Below are 15,071 nucleotides of genomic sequence, written 5' to 3' on the forward strand. Positions count from 1 at the left end.
GTGAGGAATTTAAGAATCCCTCCTTCATGCTGTTTGGCATTTTTAAATCAGATGATCGTCTACACAAAAGACATTTCAGTGCCTGGTCCTTAGAAATGAAAACCAATCTGCAAGTAAGGGGAACAGTTTCAACTTTTTATTTCATTAAAGAATCAACAGATCATACCTCAGAAGTGGTTGCCCATCTACTTTCTCCCAAGCGGCTTATAGAGAAAATATAGATGATATTAATATTGTTGATGTTGTCTGTTGATAAGACTTAAGAGATAATACAATTTTACACCAACTGCCGAAAACTATTCTTATATTTAATATTGCATAGAAATAACCTGTAACTTAGAAAAATATATCTTATAGCCAAATTCGACTCTGGCAAAGGTGCATGCTGATAATTTTAGTCAAATAATGAAAATAATTGAAAATTGTTTTTTTTTTATGTTTTATTTATGCTAAAGACTGGGTGTATTCCGCAAATTGTGCCTACTTCACTTACAACGCTTATCGATAGACACGATAAATCGCAATGTATCGCTTTTTCTCTGAAAACAAACGTAAGCAATTATTTGGTAATGTTCTTTTCATGAAGGGTGATAAATTAAAAGGTGCACAAATCAATTGAACAGTATAATGCATATATTTATTTAAAGTTTATAGTTCTATTATCTTAAAATTTGGACATTTGAAGACATTATGTTATGAATAAAATGCATGAGTACTGGATGAATAGTGTTATTTTGCAATCATTTCGGTTAAGCATATTTATATTGCTTCGAATTCGTTGTTTTCAGTTCTTTTAATAAGATGACCTCCACCAATGCTGTCTAGATTACGTTTGGGAAACTGATGTAAAGCTTTTTGCTCTTGATTGGCATTTCTTCGAGGGAACGAAAGATTAATATTTTTGTGAATGGAAGCGAAGAAATCATTTAGTATTGATGAGCTGTACAATTTTTCAAGTAAAATAACAGTCGGTTGATTAATATTGTAGAAATCATCAATAAGATGTGCAGACGTCGATATATCTGGCCAAAATAAAACATATAAAAGTAATTTAAAATTAATCATGCATTTTTGGAAATAAATTAAAATTAATGTATATACATACATATAATACATGCCTATAGTACATATGGCTTACTTAATTTACTCTTAAAATTGGTGAAAAATTCTTAAAATTTGATAAGATGAAGAAATAAAAATATAAAGAATTAAAACTTATACCCCTCTACTTAATTAATGAATAATAGTAAAGGTAAAGTATTTTAACTTATGTATGTTTAAAAACATAAAAAAAAAAATTGAAATAACTGCAAGCAGTGCAAGAGCTGCAGCAATAAATTGTTGGAGCAGTTTACAACACTTGATATATTTGAATTTGTTTCTACATATGTATCCATAAAAACATTAATCACTATTGTTTAATACATTTTTCATGCTATATTAAGTCTATGTATGTATTTATAAAACTATTCACTGACAAATATTGGCGAAGACTGTTTTTTCACAGTGAGCTCCGGTCGTTTTATACCACTTTGAGTTAGAAGCTTAAACAGGGTGTTCCTAGCAATTAAAAAGCGTTGGGAAACTAATGACTGACTTCTTGGACGAGCACCCTCTTTATACTAAGCGTCTTCAGTTGTAAAATATACCCTCTACTAAAGAACATAGTAACGTAAATAAAGTTGTCTGACTTACGTTTGTAATTAGTTTACTTGGTCTTTTCAAAACTAAAATATTTTGAGTAAATTTAAACTTTTAATTTAGCAAGGAATTTTGTTAATTCATGCCAAAAGAGTATTTGACTGTCGACTACTTCTGCTCACTTGTTCCTAATGCGTTTTACGCGTCACCATATTTCAAATCATTTGTGGTAAATGGTTCAACAAACAGCTCTAAAGAACTGGACAAACATACGAAGTCGTAGTTGATAGTATGTGGACGAGTCTCAAACATATGTTCACATTTATAACTGTGCCGTTGTCGTTTATTTGTATTCACTGCGGTTGCGGTTTTCAAATACTTTAAGGCTGACTGCTACGACTCCAAAAATTTGTGTCATTCATGTTCCACACTGGACCGATTATAATTGCTCTTCATCAGAATAAATGGATGTAGCCATTATTCCTATAATTTATCAGCTTACGCGATGACGTATGTACATAAATATACGTAAATCTATGTATGTACATATATATTGCGTGGTTGATTCATCAGCAAACACTTCATAGGATTTAATCAAAGCATCAATCCAAGCATATGTCAGCAAACTCCTTTTTCCCGTATTTATAAAATAAGTTGGTATTTGCTGTAGTTCAATTTTACGCTCTATTCATTACGGAGTAAACTAGTTTAGGATAATCAAACCATTAAGGATGCCCTTACAATATTCTTTAAATTTGTTGTTGCATTATATTGAGCTTGAATCAAAACCCCCGATTATTAAAGAATTGAGACACAGTCGAACAAATTGTTAATACGATATGCATTTTATTCAATTAGATCATTTATTATTTATTAATTTTCTTGACCATTGGCTACCGTTTTACTTTTTACTAGAACAATAATAGCACAAACGACTAGTTATTATATTCGATGACCTAAAGACACATAGCTTAAGTAATAGTGAATATCATTGTTAAAGATGATTGACCAGAATGTATATGCAAGTAATGTGATGTAATTTACATCCGAGTACACATATATGTCACAAGATTATACAATCTATCAAAACTTTCAATTTGGACACAACAGGCAGAATTACAAGAGTATTATTTTTGTAGATAAACATAGAATATTTGAATACATATACAGAAAGATGAACAAATTTGAATAATCGCCGAAAGCTCAGAATAATAAAAATGATACACGAGTCCGCCTTGCATCTCCTTTGGCTCTTCGAGCCATTCCATAATGTCACATGCTCCCCTCGCTGCTGCTCGTTGTTCCTTTGGAGTCACCCATACCGCCAGATACATTATCATCTCCACGCACCGAACCGGACGTAAGTCCTCCAGTTATCCCAGTTAAATTTAATTTGTACTGTTGAGAAAGTTATCGCAATTTAAAAAATTTCAATTCGGTCACTTTATATTATATATGATTAGAAACTTTTGTTGATAAAAACTAGTTTAACTAGAAATGAAAGAAAATTGTATTTTTAAAATGGGTTGAAATTATTGATTCTTAAATTCAATAATAATGGAAGATCAAAATTAAACAGAAATGTGTTAGTCATGAACATGAGGTGTACTGCTACCGTACTTGAACTTTTTGTCTACCATTATTTAAATATAAATATGTGTTGAGATAGCTTACGAATGAAGAAGCTTAAGTTCTTAAGATACCATAGTATTCTGCCATAAATTGAAAAGTAGTTCCTAGGTAAATATACTAAACAATAATTACCAAAGGAGTCAGCGCTCCTGAAAGAAATGTGAACTCCATTTGAAATTAATTAAAAACTACAGTTTCCCTTTGAGAACTGGCTGTTGACGCTCTTAACATATGGAGTTTAGACTTGGCCCAATTGATAACTTTAAGTGCTCAATTCAACATCAAGAAAATACCTTAATCATACAAAACCAAACATAATATATATACATATAAGTAAATGTATATATTTTTAAGCGAGTTTTCCGACGCAATTTTTGAGAAATCAAGACTGTTTATACAATACAAAATTATTATTAAACAATACATTAATATAGAAATACAATATTTACATGCATAGTTTTCCCAAACAAAATTTAAGTTACCTTGTTTGCGCACTCAAAACATTTCGATACAACTTTGTTAATAACATTCATTAGATTCTTTGTTTCTCTTATGACATGATCAACCTTAACGAAAGTGGCAGCCTTGCCCACTGTATGATCTTTTACTGTAAATTGAAGTGCTTGGACAAAAGTCGGCACTCTATCTAAAATACCTAAAAGATCCTTCTTGTTATCACTTGCTGGCACCTGTGGAAAATCAAATCAAATGTTTGCATTAAAACGTGTTTCAAATCAAAATTGGGCATTTAATTACCTGGTATGAAAAATGCCGAAGAACTTTGTAAAGTCGATTGGCTTCTTCAGCAAAATATTCGGCCTGAGTAAACAAATCTTGAGTGGTTCGTAGAGAACCACTTCCCTTTGTAAATTGATACATGAGAAAAGCCATTGCAGACATATTTTTGGCTCGTTTTAAAATATCGTTGTCGTCGGACACATCGTCCGCCCATTTCGATTGAAAAGTACCTGGATCTCCATTAGTTTTACTATCTAGACCTGAGTACTCCACCATTTCCCCTTCTTCATTGGCAGGTACATATGGTTTTGCTGATTTTATTGTAGTTTCACATTTCTAAAAGGGGAAGAATAACATTATTATTTTGGACTTTATTAAGAAAACTAAGTGAATTCTTTATGCGAACAGATTAATTTCGTATATTTTGTTTATTTATGTATAAATTATAAGTACTTGCCTCTATTTGAGAATCAAGCTCTGTTTTGGATGTGTCGACTGTAACAAGGATTTTCTTGGAAATCATTGAGATCTCATTAATTAACCATTTCCACATGTCCAAAAACGATTCAAAGTTCTCATTTGCTGCGCTGCTATTCGTATATTTCCACAAGATCTTGGCGGCAATAAATACTTGCGGTCCATAGATTCTCAAATTGATGGCCAAACACTTGGCATGTACCTGAAGTCTTTCCGTGGGTGCAATATGCTGTAAAAGTTTGCAAATATCAAAAATGTGATCACAGCAATCGTGGAATTTGGTCGAACACTGATTTAGATTCTCCAGATCGTGCGTTACGGCCAACATATGAAACGATTTGACAATTTTCGTGCATAGTTTAAGCGATTCATTAAAGTCGGGTATTTGGCTGGACACAGAGATGACCAGTTGCTTGCAAAGTTCTTCCAGACTGCTCAGCATACTCATTTCCGGTTCCTGCCTGCCCTGCACCTGCACACGAGCGCCCATATTGTCATGCTGGTCCTTGATCAGGTGGTTAAGATACATGTCAAACTCCAGCTTGCAGTTGTCACAGTAGGTCAGTATGTTTTTTCGATGCTCGTGACTAATATATGGGGAGTCGGTGAAGTCGTGCGCCTTCTCAAAGAGCTTATCGAACGCCATGGATAATTCGTCTCGTAGATCCAAACTCTCGTACGTTAAATTCTTCTTCGCATTAGTATTCTTAATCAGAGGCGCCAGATTCTTGTCCTTGTGGTAAATATCACTTTGCCAATGCTCGTCGTTAAATAAGGAATAGAAGGCGGGATCAGAATCGTTGTTGCCCTCATTATTGCTATTGCAATCGTATTGACTGGTCTGCAGCTTATATCTCTTGATCAGATTGACAATTCGCTTGATTGTTGTGTATATGCTTTCGTTCTCATAATTCGAATTGCAGCGCGCATTGCGAAATGCCATATGTTTGGCTGAATCAAATATGCTGTCCTTGATCACGAAATGTATAAGATCCATTGCCCGGCGGATTTGACAAAATACCGTGTCCCGATTCTCTTTCACAATTACACAATCACTGTGTATCAAACTGCTTTTCGATGATGTCAATAGAATTGATATGGACTTCTCCAAAATCTGACGAGCCGAAAACATTTGTGCTCGTCGACGCTCCTCCTTGAACGAGTTCCGATGATGTCCCGTGAGGTAGGCCAACTCAATCATTTCCGTTCCAAATATGGAAAACGCACGCACAAACTCGGTGAAATTCATCACAGACTCTAATTTTTCTAGACTTTCCGATGCCCGTTTCTTAGCAGTCAATAGTTTCTTGACAACTATGATATCCACCAGCAGTAGAATCCTGGTTATAGACGAGAGCAATGATCGTGCTGCCAATACGATTGCCCCATAATCCTTTAAGGGCTCGATATGATGACGAAGCTCCATTCCACTTAAAGGCGACAGGTCGCATAAATGTTCAATCGATTTGCCTAAAAACACAAAAAAAAAAAGAACACAATATATAATGACAGGCATTTTTCTTATAATAGACTAGAGCACTTAATTTGAATTTAAGAGTTGGCGAGCTAAACCTCTATTCGTTAAGAATCGATGGTGACTTCATCAATTTTTAATTTGCTTGCAGCTAAAAATAGTCAAATTGCAGTTGAAGGACACAACGGTTTGTTATTGTGTTGTACACCGTTGTGCAACTAAAGCTTATTCGTTCATTTTTGGCTGATCAAACTAATTAATTTTAATCAATTTTAAGCTTTTTCGTTCATTTGAGTTTTAAATTTTCCTGATTTTTGTGCTGCTCCTGCTCCATATAAGAAATATATTTCTGATTACTTTACCCGCATCTCTTGCCTCCTTTGCAGCCTCGTACATATCAGCTTTTATATCAGAGTTTTCCTCTGCTATTATTTCGCCAATTGTTATAAATCTCTCAACGGCAGTACTTAAAGAATGCCCAATGTTTCCAAACGTTGACATGATTTCCTCGTTATCAATATCACGAATGCGATAGCGTTGATTCTATAATATAAATATAAAACTCAAGATTAGTGCAATTCCGACTTGCTTGATCTATTTATGTACTGCAGACATAGATATTTATCAGCTTGGCCGGTTTTAAACTTACATTAACATCAAGCGCTGATGCAGATAATCCATACATTTTGATAGCTCGAACTTTATTAACTACTTAATTTAACCTAAAAATATTGGTTTTTGCACATTAATGTTTACTTTCAATTAAATTATTGATTTTTCAAACAAAAAAATACGCGAAAAACATTTAAAAGGCGTGTAAATTTAACCTTGAGTATTTGACAATTGGCACGTTTTTAATTTAGTTCGAATATTGCATTCCGCCTTCGAATTAATCAAATCTGATCAACAATCTGATTGTATTATGAAAAGCACCTTAAATTTTGCATGCATTTATAAATGTATATCTGTAAACAATATTAAAAGCCACTGCTATATCCAGTAACTATGTAATACAAATCATACACGGATGTACATTATTATTTAATTTGTTCTGCGCAGATCTTAGCTTCTGCGCACCTTTTTTAATAAGTGCTGGAAAGCGTTGGTTTATTCTACTTTTTTTTAGTAAATATCTGAAAGTATTAACATATTAAAAACACTTAAAATATATTAATATAGGAAGTGTTCACCAATCAATTACTTAATTTGCAGAATTTTAAATTGTCCGTTATCGATAATTGTGTATCATCATGGTCAGCTTAATGAGCTCCTTACCAACCCTACCGATAAATACACAGCAGCTGTCGAGATGACAATCGATTGGATTTCCTTTAACCTTTAACAGCTGTTTTTCGAGCAATTTGATTTGATAACCTAAACGAAAATATTAAATTTGAAAAATATCTAAAAAAATAACAAAAAACTGCTGCATATAAGACGCGCATGATTTTATCGAGATTAAATAGTGCGTTTCCGAAGTCAAAGAAATAAATTGATACACAGAAAAAAGAATTGTGTATTGAAAACATATGTAACTATTTTCCACATAATTGCAAGGCACACAATATTTTTATCAAAATGATGCGTGGACCGAGAATTGTGTGCCTAAGTAAATGGTATCACAGAGAACGATCATGTATATCTATTGCGAAGCGACTTTACGTGAATGAAGTGGTATCTGGTAAATCCACACTTCCCTCGATGCAGAAATTCAGTGTTGCCCGAACTGCGTTCGATAATAGTCAGGAAAACAAAGCGACAAACCCAAATAGCTCAAGTCCAACACAAAACAATGAGCCCAACAAAAGCCGGGAAGGCTTGGAACGCGCCTACAGTGTGCTACAAAGTACTCTGCCCAAGCTGTTTGTGGAACCGCTAGACTACTCCATCTACAGTCCAAACCTCATTTTTGAAAATAACATTACCGGCAAACACACGGTTGGCCTTTATCACTATGTTAAACAGATTGCCATTCTGCGCACAGTGGGTCATTTGAAATATGCCTATGTTAAATTCGAGGTACTTAAAATCACGAAGCATCCAGAAGATGAAACAATTCGGATTAGATGGCGTGTAAGAGGTATTTCTGGATTAAAGGTTATGTTTCAGTTCTGGAAATACAAAGTATGGCAGTTAAAAGAAGTGCTTAAAGACCAAGAGGCTTGGTACGATGGATACTCCGTTTGCTTCTTGGGCCAAGATGGACTAATTCACAAGCATGTCGTGGATAAAGTAATGCCGGATGAGAATCGCGAGGTAAACGAAAGCAGCACCACTTCAACGTTGCCAACGGGCTCCTTGGCGGCAACGGCCTCACAAAAAATTGGGTTTCAGTAACCGCATAGAAAAGCCATTGTATTTATGTGGCCGCTATTTGCTTAAACAAGAGTATAAATTTATAAAATTGTTAATGTTTCACGCAATAATATAAACTAGAGTCATACATATATTGTTCAATTTATTGCTTAAATGTGTGCACAGATCCTTTTGTGACATATCTGTATGGACGCAAGCGAATGCGCTTGGTGAATGCACTAATGTATGGTTTTTCTTTGTTATATTCCCTTGTGGACTGCATAGAGCCTTCGGTTTCGAGAAATATATCAAAACTGTAAATGGTGCGGAAAAGCTGCGCGTAAAGCAGCCGATGATTTTTTTCCAAGTGCTCAGGTCGCAGAGAGTTTGTCCAGAATTCCATCATCTGAATATGTAAATGACAAATATTAGATGTTATATTTAAACAAAGGATAAATAAATTGCTTGCCTTGATAGCCGAGCTGTTCATAGCCGTGCGTCGACCATTCCAATGCACACTCAAAATCCAAAGCGGAATTTCCATGGGATAGTTGCTTGGTATTCTAATAAAGCATTCCATTTTGGCAGAGCCGCGCACAATTACAGCTCGATATGAGGTATATGTAATGCCATTTTCAGTCGGCAAATTCGTAATCAAGTCTGAATTCTGTATGTTGAATTCCTCCGTTGAAATAACTGTCCACTGCACTAGACTGCACGACAAGCCTTCCGGATAGATATTTTCTTTTAAAGAGTACAAATCGATATCCTTATATGTGAGTCCTCGAACTTGTTGCGTTAATCTCATCAAAGATTGCCAGCGTTTGGAAATACGGTTGAAAACATCAAGCGTCCATTTGTGCAAGTTAAGTTCATGTCTAAATATCTTTTTTTTGTTGACTGTTGCTATGGAGCACATACTTTGTAACCAACAATACGGCTTACCAAATCCATTCTGATTGAGATATTCCATGCATTCCTCGGTGCTAAATTTTAAATTTTGCAACTGGAATTACAAAAATCAAATTAATTTACAAATGTGAAATGTGGTCAATAGAAAAAGGTTCTTATACTTCATGCTCAATGCCTGGTACGGGAATCTCATTGCCCAAATCGTCAGGAAATAAATGTCCAAGAAGATTTTGCAGCATACTTGAATCTCTGCAATATATATATAACACAAGAATAAGTACATTAATACTACTAACGTAATATATTACGAACCCTTGAACATTTGAAGGAGTTACGCTATTTAATTCCGCCCGCACTGTTGTACATTTGAGTAATCCCCAATACCGCACTAGTAGCACCAGTTCATAGGACTTGTCTGGGTTTTCCATCTAAAAAAAAAAACCAATATAAACACCCGAAATTGCAATAATATCGTTCAACTTACAACCAAACGGATGTGAAGTGGATGAGCTTTCAAAGCACGCTCCAATACATTGTTAACCCTACTCTCAGGAGTATTATTAACTTCTGTAAAATAGCGACGTTCCGTTAACGACATGTCTTGTTCCGAAAGCAATCCTTGCATTTGGACATCACTCTCGAAACCCACAACTTCGGATTTAATTAACAATTTATCGTTGGCACGCTGCAAGGACTCAAGGTTCAGATATAAAATATACAATGCGCGTGGCAGATATTTCACAATAGAGCTTAGTTTCCATTCAACATCAAGAGACAGCTGCAGAGCATCGTGCAACGGCTTTGTAGAGTCAAGTAATGTCCGAAGCGCTGGAGCAAATGAGAGATATCTTTGCGTCTGATTTAAGTTATCTTGTAATAACTCTTGTTTTGATGTAAGCAGACCACTGTATTGGTTATCCAGCTCTTTTCGCAATTTTAGTTCGCATTCCAGGCGATAAAGTTGCGTCTTGTGATCCGTCATATTGGAGATATCTTCAGAACCATTACAAAATTTATTAGAGTACTCTTTGTCCGATAACAATTCCAGGTACGAGTCGCGGCTTTTAAATTTCTGACAACGAACGATCTCCTTCTTTAGATGGCTGACTTCATACAAAAGATTTTGCAAGTGCAATCTGCTGAGGTCCACTTTCGACTTCTCCAAATGCAATTCATCTCTACCCGATTTAATGTTTCTTTTAACTTCTCGATTAGAATGCTTGAGAGCTACAAACATTAAAGCAGCGGATGATTGCTTCACTTCAAAAACGTGTCCCTGTAATCAATAGCACATAAGACACGTCTAATTGAATACTGAATAATACGTACGTTGTTTTTCAACTCCAAAATTTCATCCATAGCTTCTTTTAGCTTCAGAAACTGTTTATTTAAAACATTTTCCATGCTGATAATTTCGGATCTAAATATTCCGCAGTAGGAAGCCTTTACAAGTTTTGCCGATACTACCAGTGTAACCAAAGTTGAATTTCGAAATGTACTTATTTCTGTCGAAAATATACGAATTCTGTTTGGTATTTTAAGAAATTACTATTAAAAAGGCGCAACTTGTTGTCGATACTTACCGATAAAATATTAATATTTCGATATCTCCTCCGAAAGAATATATATATAACTTCTGCAAAATAAAAATATTAATATAAATGAAATATTTTTTCAAGTTAAATAGAATAATTGTGAATAATTAATTTTGCAAAATCTAATAAACTCTCCGAACAATGTGGCGGGTGCTGTGTCAGAGATCCAAGCAACTAAAAGTGCAATTTTCAAGTCGCCGGTTACAGCAGGCTGTAGTGGAGACTCCGCATGTTAAAGTAACTATTTGATAATAATAGTCAAGTATTTATTTAATATTGAAACTTTAGCATATTCCATCGCGACCACCTGCCTTAAATACCAGCAATCCGAAGACGGATCGTACAGTTGGAAAATGGTTTTTAGGATGCGGCGGCATGGTATTCGTAGCTGTAGGACTTGGTAAATAAAAATGTGCATGTAATCAGTAGTCATGAATCGAAGATTATTTTTATTAATCACAGGTGGTGTAACAAGATTAACAGAGTCGGGACTGTCGATGGTCACATGGAAGCTAATGGGTGAACACAAGCCGCGTAATCAAGAAGAATGGATAAAAGAGTTTGAGAAGTATCAGCAATATCCCGAATTCAAAATGTAAATTGTTTTTTCTTTATTAACATGTCCTTCTGATTGATCAATTCATTATTTTGTAGGAAAAACGCACACATCACCTTGGAAGAATTTAAATTCATATATATGATGGAATATATTCATAGAATGTGGGGTCGTGCCATTGGAGCTTTCTTCTTAGTACCTGCAGCATATTTTTGGAAAAAGGGATATTTTTGTGCTAAAACCAAAAAAATGGTTCTTGTCCTGGGCACATTAATTGGTTTGCAAGGACTAATGGGTTGGTACATGGTAAAATCAGGCCTAGAAAACCGATTTGATAATCCAAACGATGTGCCGCGCGTTTCACAATATCGGCTAGCTTCGCATTTGGCTGCAGCATTCGTACTATACAGTTTATTCTTATCGAATGCGCTGACTAAGCTAATTCCCGGAGATAAAGTTGTGGCCATAGGAAAGCGGGCTCTTAATATTAAAAGCTTGTCACATTTAACCAAGGGAATGGTCTTTTTGACTGCCATATCTGGGGCATTTGTCGCCGGTTTAGATGCTGGATTGGTTTATAATTCGTTTCCAAAAATGGGCGACAATTGGATACCTGATGATATATTGCAATTTAAGCCATTGCACAAAAATATAACAGAGAACCCAACAACTGTTCAGTTTAATCATCGGATACTGGGTATTTCAACAGTTTCCTTAATATCTGCCTTATGGATACTGACGAGACGTCAGCAGTTGCCAAAAAGAGCCCGTTGGGCAATAAATGCTGCAATGGTTATGGCCTGGACACAAGCCACATTAGGTGTAACCACTTTACTCAATTATGTACCTGTGCCTTTAGCTACAGCCCATCAATCTGGATCTTTGCTGCTCCTGAGCTTTGCTGTGTGGGTCTCACATGAACTGCGTTTCTTGAAATACCTACCAAAATAATAGGATATATATTAATATATAAAGTATATATATTATTGTTGGAAAATAAACGAAATATCAGCTATTAAACGACAAATATTAAAGATATTAATAATAGATCTATTAAAATATATAATAAAGGAAATATTTGTGTAATACTACATATATAATACACACATATGTATATATATGGTATGGTTAAATAATTATGCAATTATCAATTCTCTCAAAAATTTATATTTCTTTAGTACACACCCACAACATTTTCCCATACTCACAGAGTCATTACTTATATGCAAATTGAATCAGTCGTACTTTAACAAGTCTTTCGTCTTGTGGTGTCTAGTATTGTACAATATTATTAAAACTGAAAAATAATGAAGTATTGTGCTTGTATTTTTATTAAAATCTTACAACTGGTTAGTGAATCTTTTTATACCAAACATTTCAGTAAAGCTCATAGGAGTTAACTTAAAATGTAATGCTCTAAATGCTTTACACATGACCTTGTTTACTGAAGCTGTATGCAATAGTCCCACACTGACTCACAAAAATTTCCGTATGTAATGAAAGTTTGTTGAGTAGAAAACACTTTAAAGTATTTGTTATTGGATTCCGATGTCTTTATACTAGTAAAAAGCAAAACTTTTAATACTTTTCGTAGATTGCTTGTGTGTCTGTGTTCATCTTGAAAAAACTTGCTGACACATATTCTGACCGAATGTTGAGGAATAATATAAAAAATTTAAGAGAATGGACGCTTTTGAATTCGATTTCATTGTCAAAAGAATCTGACGAATTTAGTATACTAACTATAATGGGATTCACATTTGTATCCGCTGTTCTGTTGTTGACGAGGTAAAACATTATTTTAAACATGATGTGAATTTAAATACACATTTAAATACGTTTCAGATTTATTGAAAAGACGACCAACTATCATACGTCTGAGAACATTTTTCTGTGCTTTGGAGTTATTTTCTTTGCGATACAAGGTAATTATAATTATTATGCTAACTACCCATTAATAATAATATAAATTTGTATTAAAAATTAATTGTTTTCTAAATATTTTTATTTTAGGATTATTATTATTTGGAGCCGCAGAACAATTATCAGACAATATTTCAGATTTTGCATTTTCTCTCGGAGGATTATCTTTTCTGTGTGCTGTTTTATTTTCAATTGACTTTATTTTTTTTAGACGCATGGCAATATCAAAAGATGTATTTTCACAAACCGACTTGGAATCATCAATACCGACAGTTTATATTCAAGAAACTAATCAAAATAATAAAATAAAGTCCATAGATCAATGCTGCTCGCGCTCAATACCCAATGATAATACGAAACTAACATACTTGCGAACAGATCTCTAATAATCAAAATTTTAGTTAATTTTAAAATGTTGAATACTATATGTCAAAAGTTTTTTATTTGATCATTAATAAATAATTAATAATTGGGTGACTGACCGATTCACTCATTAAATATCAAATCCCATCAGTTTTATACTATGTATGTATACTATGTATGTAAGTAATTTTTTCATTTCACGAAAATTGAATCGACAATGAGTAGTGGTTTTTTAAATCGCGAACTTTAATCCATTTTCACAAAACCAAACACTCGGTTTTTCTTAATTTCTAGATCTAGATAATTGGCTAGATCGTCTCGGCTATTGATTCTGAGAATATATATACTTTATAGGGTCGAAGATGCCTCCTTTTACCTGTTCCTGCCAGCACAAAGTTATAATACCTTTCTACCCTATGGATGGCGGGTATATAAATGTAAATCGCATTTAAAAACAAAAGCAAAATGTTTACGGCTTGCAAACCATCAGCAGAGCCAACGCAGTCCTTGTTCAGGCACCATTGAACTGCAAACATCTAAGACACAAGCAATTGCTGTCGTCCTCAGCTTCGAGACTTTCGTCGTGGCAAAACAAAATTGACGTGCACTACCTGCTTGTCTGCGATGCAACTGCATGTTGCAAAACTTCACATGCATACACATACCAATATAGGCGAGCATGCAGATACAAAGACGCAAACATACAAATGAAAGCACAGCGCAACGAAATATGATCGTGCTCATCGTTTCGCATACAATCTGAAACTGAACTGAGTGTGTGACGACGTCACAATTGTCAATTGCCAATTTAACTATTTCCCCGCTAGATCTGACGGTTTTCAAAAGCAAAATGCGGGATAAATTTAAAACTAGCGGGAATTATAGGTACTTTCAAATCAAAACTGACGGAGCTTTAGTTTTTTAAAAACATCTGGTACCTTTGTGTATTTTTATGTTTTACGATGCTATACTTTAAAATCTTGCAGTATTTTTGCATTGCAATGGTAATAAAATCATCGATATGCGAAAAGATCTTTACTATTTTTTATTGATTTTAACTAGTTTTATACTGTATGTACATGACCATCTGGGTATTTCATAATTTCCAAAACGATCGTGTGTGACAGTTTTGATTTTGCTTGGTTGCGAGACCCCGCGTTTAAGATTGGTTAACTCTAGATGCAGCCGATGATCAAAAATGCTTTTGAAAATATTGCAAATCCATCACTAATGCTAAACTTTGTGATTTTCACGTTTGTTCCTTCTGCCTCTGCAAAAACCTGCCAGCAAGAGGCGGCATTGTCTTTATATATAGCGACGCATTCATTGGTCACCCCCCATTGACCATTTAGGATTGTTGTGCGGGAACAATTTTCAGGATGGCGGTGCTATAAAGATTCACAGAGCAAAGTGCAACAGAAGAGGGCATGATTGACGAAATTTACTACTCAAAAATACTTAATAA

The 15,071-nt window shown here is 34.6% G+C and overlaps 5 protein-coding genes across 7 annotated transcripts; 3 read left to right on the plus strand and 2 right to left on the minus strand.

Annotated features, from left to right (window-relative positions):
- Positions 1-2,511: 2,511 nt before the first annotated feature.
- LOC117567697 (alpha-catulin) lies at positions 2,512-7,095 on the minus strand. Of its 3 annotated transcripts, none has more exons than XM_034247828.2 (7): positions 6,896-7,095; positions 6,612-6,684; positions 6,325-6,505; positions 4,469-5,958; positions 4,030-4,347; positions 3,756-3,962; positions 2,512-3,039 (listed from the first exon to the last, which is right to left on the minus strand). In XM_034247828.2, exons 2-7 carry the CDS (start codon positions 6,645-6,647, stop codon positions 2,914-2,916), a joined length of 2,358 nt encoding a protein of 785 aa, XP_034103719.1. In that variant the 5' UTR covers positions 6,648-6,684; positions 6,896-7,095; the 3' UTR covers positions 2,512-2,913. The 3 variants fall into 3 exon arrangements, with proteins under 3 accessions (XP_034103719.1, XP_034103718.1, XP_051859892.1); XM_034247827.2 differs by having other exon boundaries at positions 6,790-7,095; XM_052003932.1 differs by having other exon boundaries at positions 7,040-7,074.
- Positions 7,096-7,282: 187 nt separating this feature from the next.
- Positions 7,283-8,409, plus strand: LOC117567700 (uncharacterized protein C6orf136 homolog). Its single transcript, XM_034247831.2, has one exon. The coding sequence runs from the start codon at positions 7,541-7,543 to the stop codon at positions 8,297-8,299; it is 759 nt and encodes a 252-aa protein (XP_034103722.1). The 5' UTR covers positions 7,283-7,540; the 3' UTR covers positions 8,300-8,409.
- LOC117567698 (THO complex subunit 5) lies at positions 8,323-10,644 on the minus strand. The gene is made up of 6 exons (XM_052003933.1): positions 10,499-10,644; positions 9,654-10,445; positions 9,482-9,597; positions 9,331-9,418; positions 8,735-9,263; positions 8,323-8,671 (listed from the first exon to the last, which is right to left on the minus strand). The coding sequence occupies exons 1-6, from the start codon at positions 10,571-10,573 to the stop codon at positions 8,421-8,423; spliced, it is 1,851 nt and encodes a 616-aa protein (XP_051859893.1). The 5' UTR covers positions 10,574-10,644; the 3' UTR covers positions 8,323-8,420.
- A 116-nt stretch (positions 10,645-10,760) lies between these two features.
- Positions 10,761-12,347, plus strand: LOC117567699 (cytochrome c oxidase assembly protein COX15 homolog). Its single transcript, XM_034247830.2, has 4 exons — positions 10,761-11,001; positions 11,053-11,164; positions 11,227-11,359; positions 11,419-12,347. Exons 1-4 carry the CDS (start codon positions 10,906-10,908, stop codon positions 12,269-12,271), a joined length of 1,194 nt encoding a protein of 397 aa, XP_034103721.1. The 5' UTR covers positions 10,761-10,905; the 3' UTR covers positions 12,272-12,347.
- Positions 12,348-12,544: 197 nt separating this feature from the next.
- On the plus strand, positions 12,545-13,740 carry LOC117566736 (uncharacterized). The gene is made up of 4 exons (XM_034246278.2): positions 12,545-12,669; positions 12,915-13,108; positions 13,166-13,245; positions 13,334-13,740. Exons 1-4 carry the CDS (start codon positions 12,628-12,630, stop codon positions 13,627-13,629), a joined length of 612 nt encoding a protein of 203 aa, XP_034102169.1. The 5' UTR covers positions 12,545-12,627; the 3' UTR covers positions 13,630-13,740.
- The last annotated feature ends 1,331 nt before the right edge of the window (positions 13,741-15,071 follow it).

This window comes from Drosophila albomicans, chromosome 3, assembly GCF_009650485.2.
Source record: "Drosophila albomicans strain 15112-1751.03 chromosome 3, ASM965048v2, whole genome shotgun sequence".
NCBI lineage: Eukaryota > Metazoa > Arthropoda > Insecta > Diptera > Drosophilidae > Drosophila > Drosophila albomicans.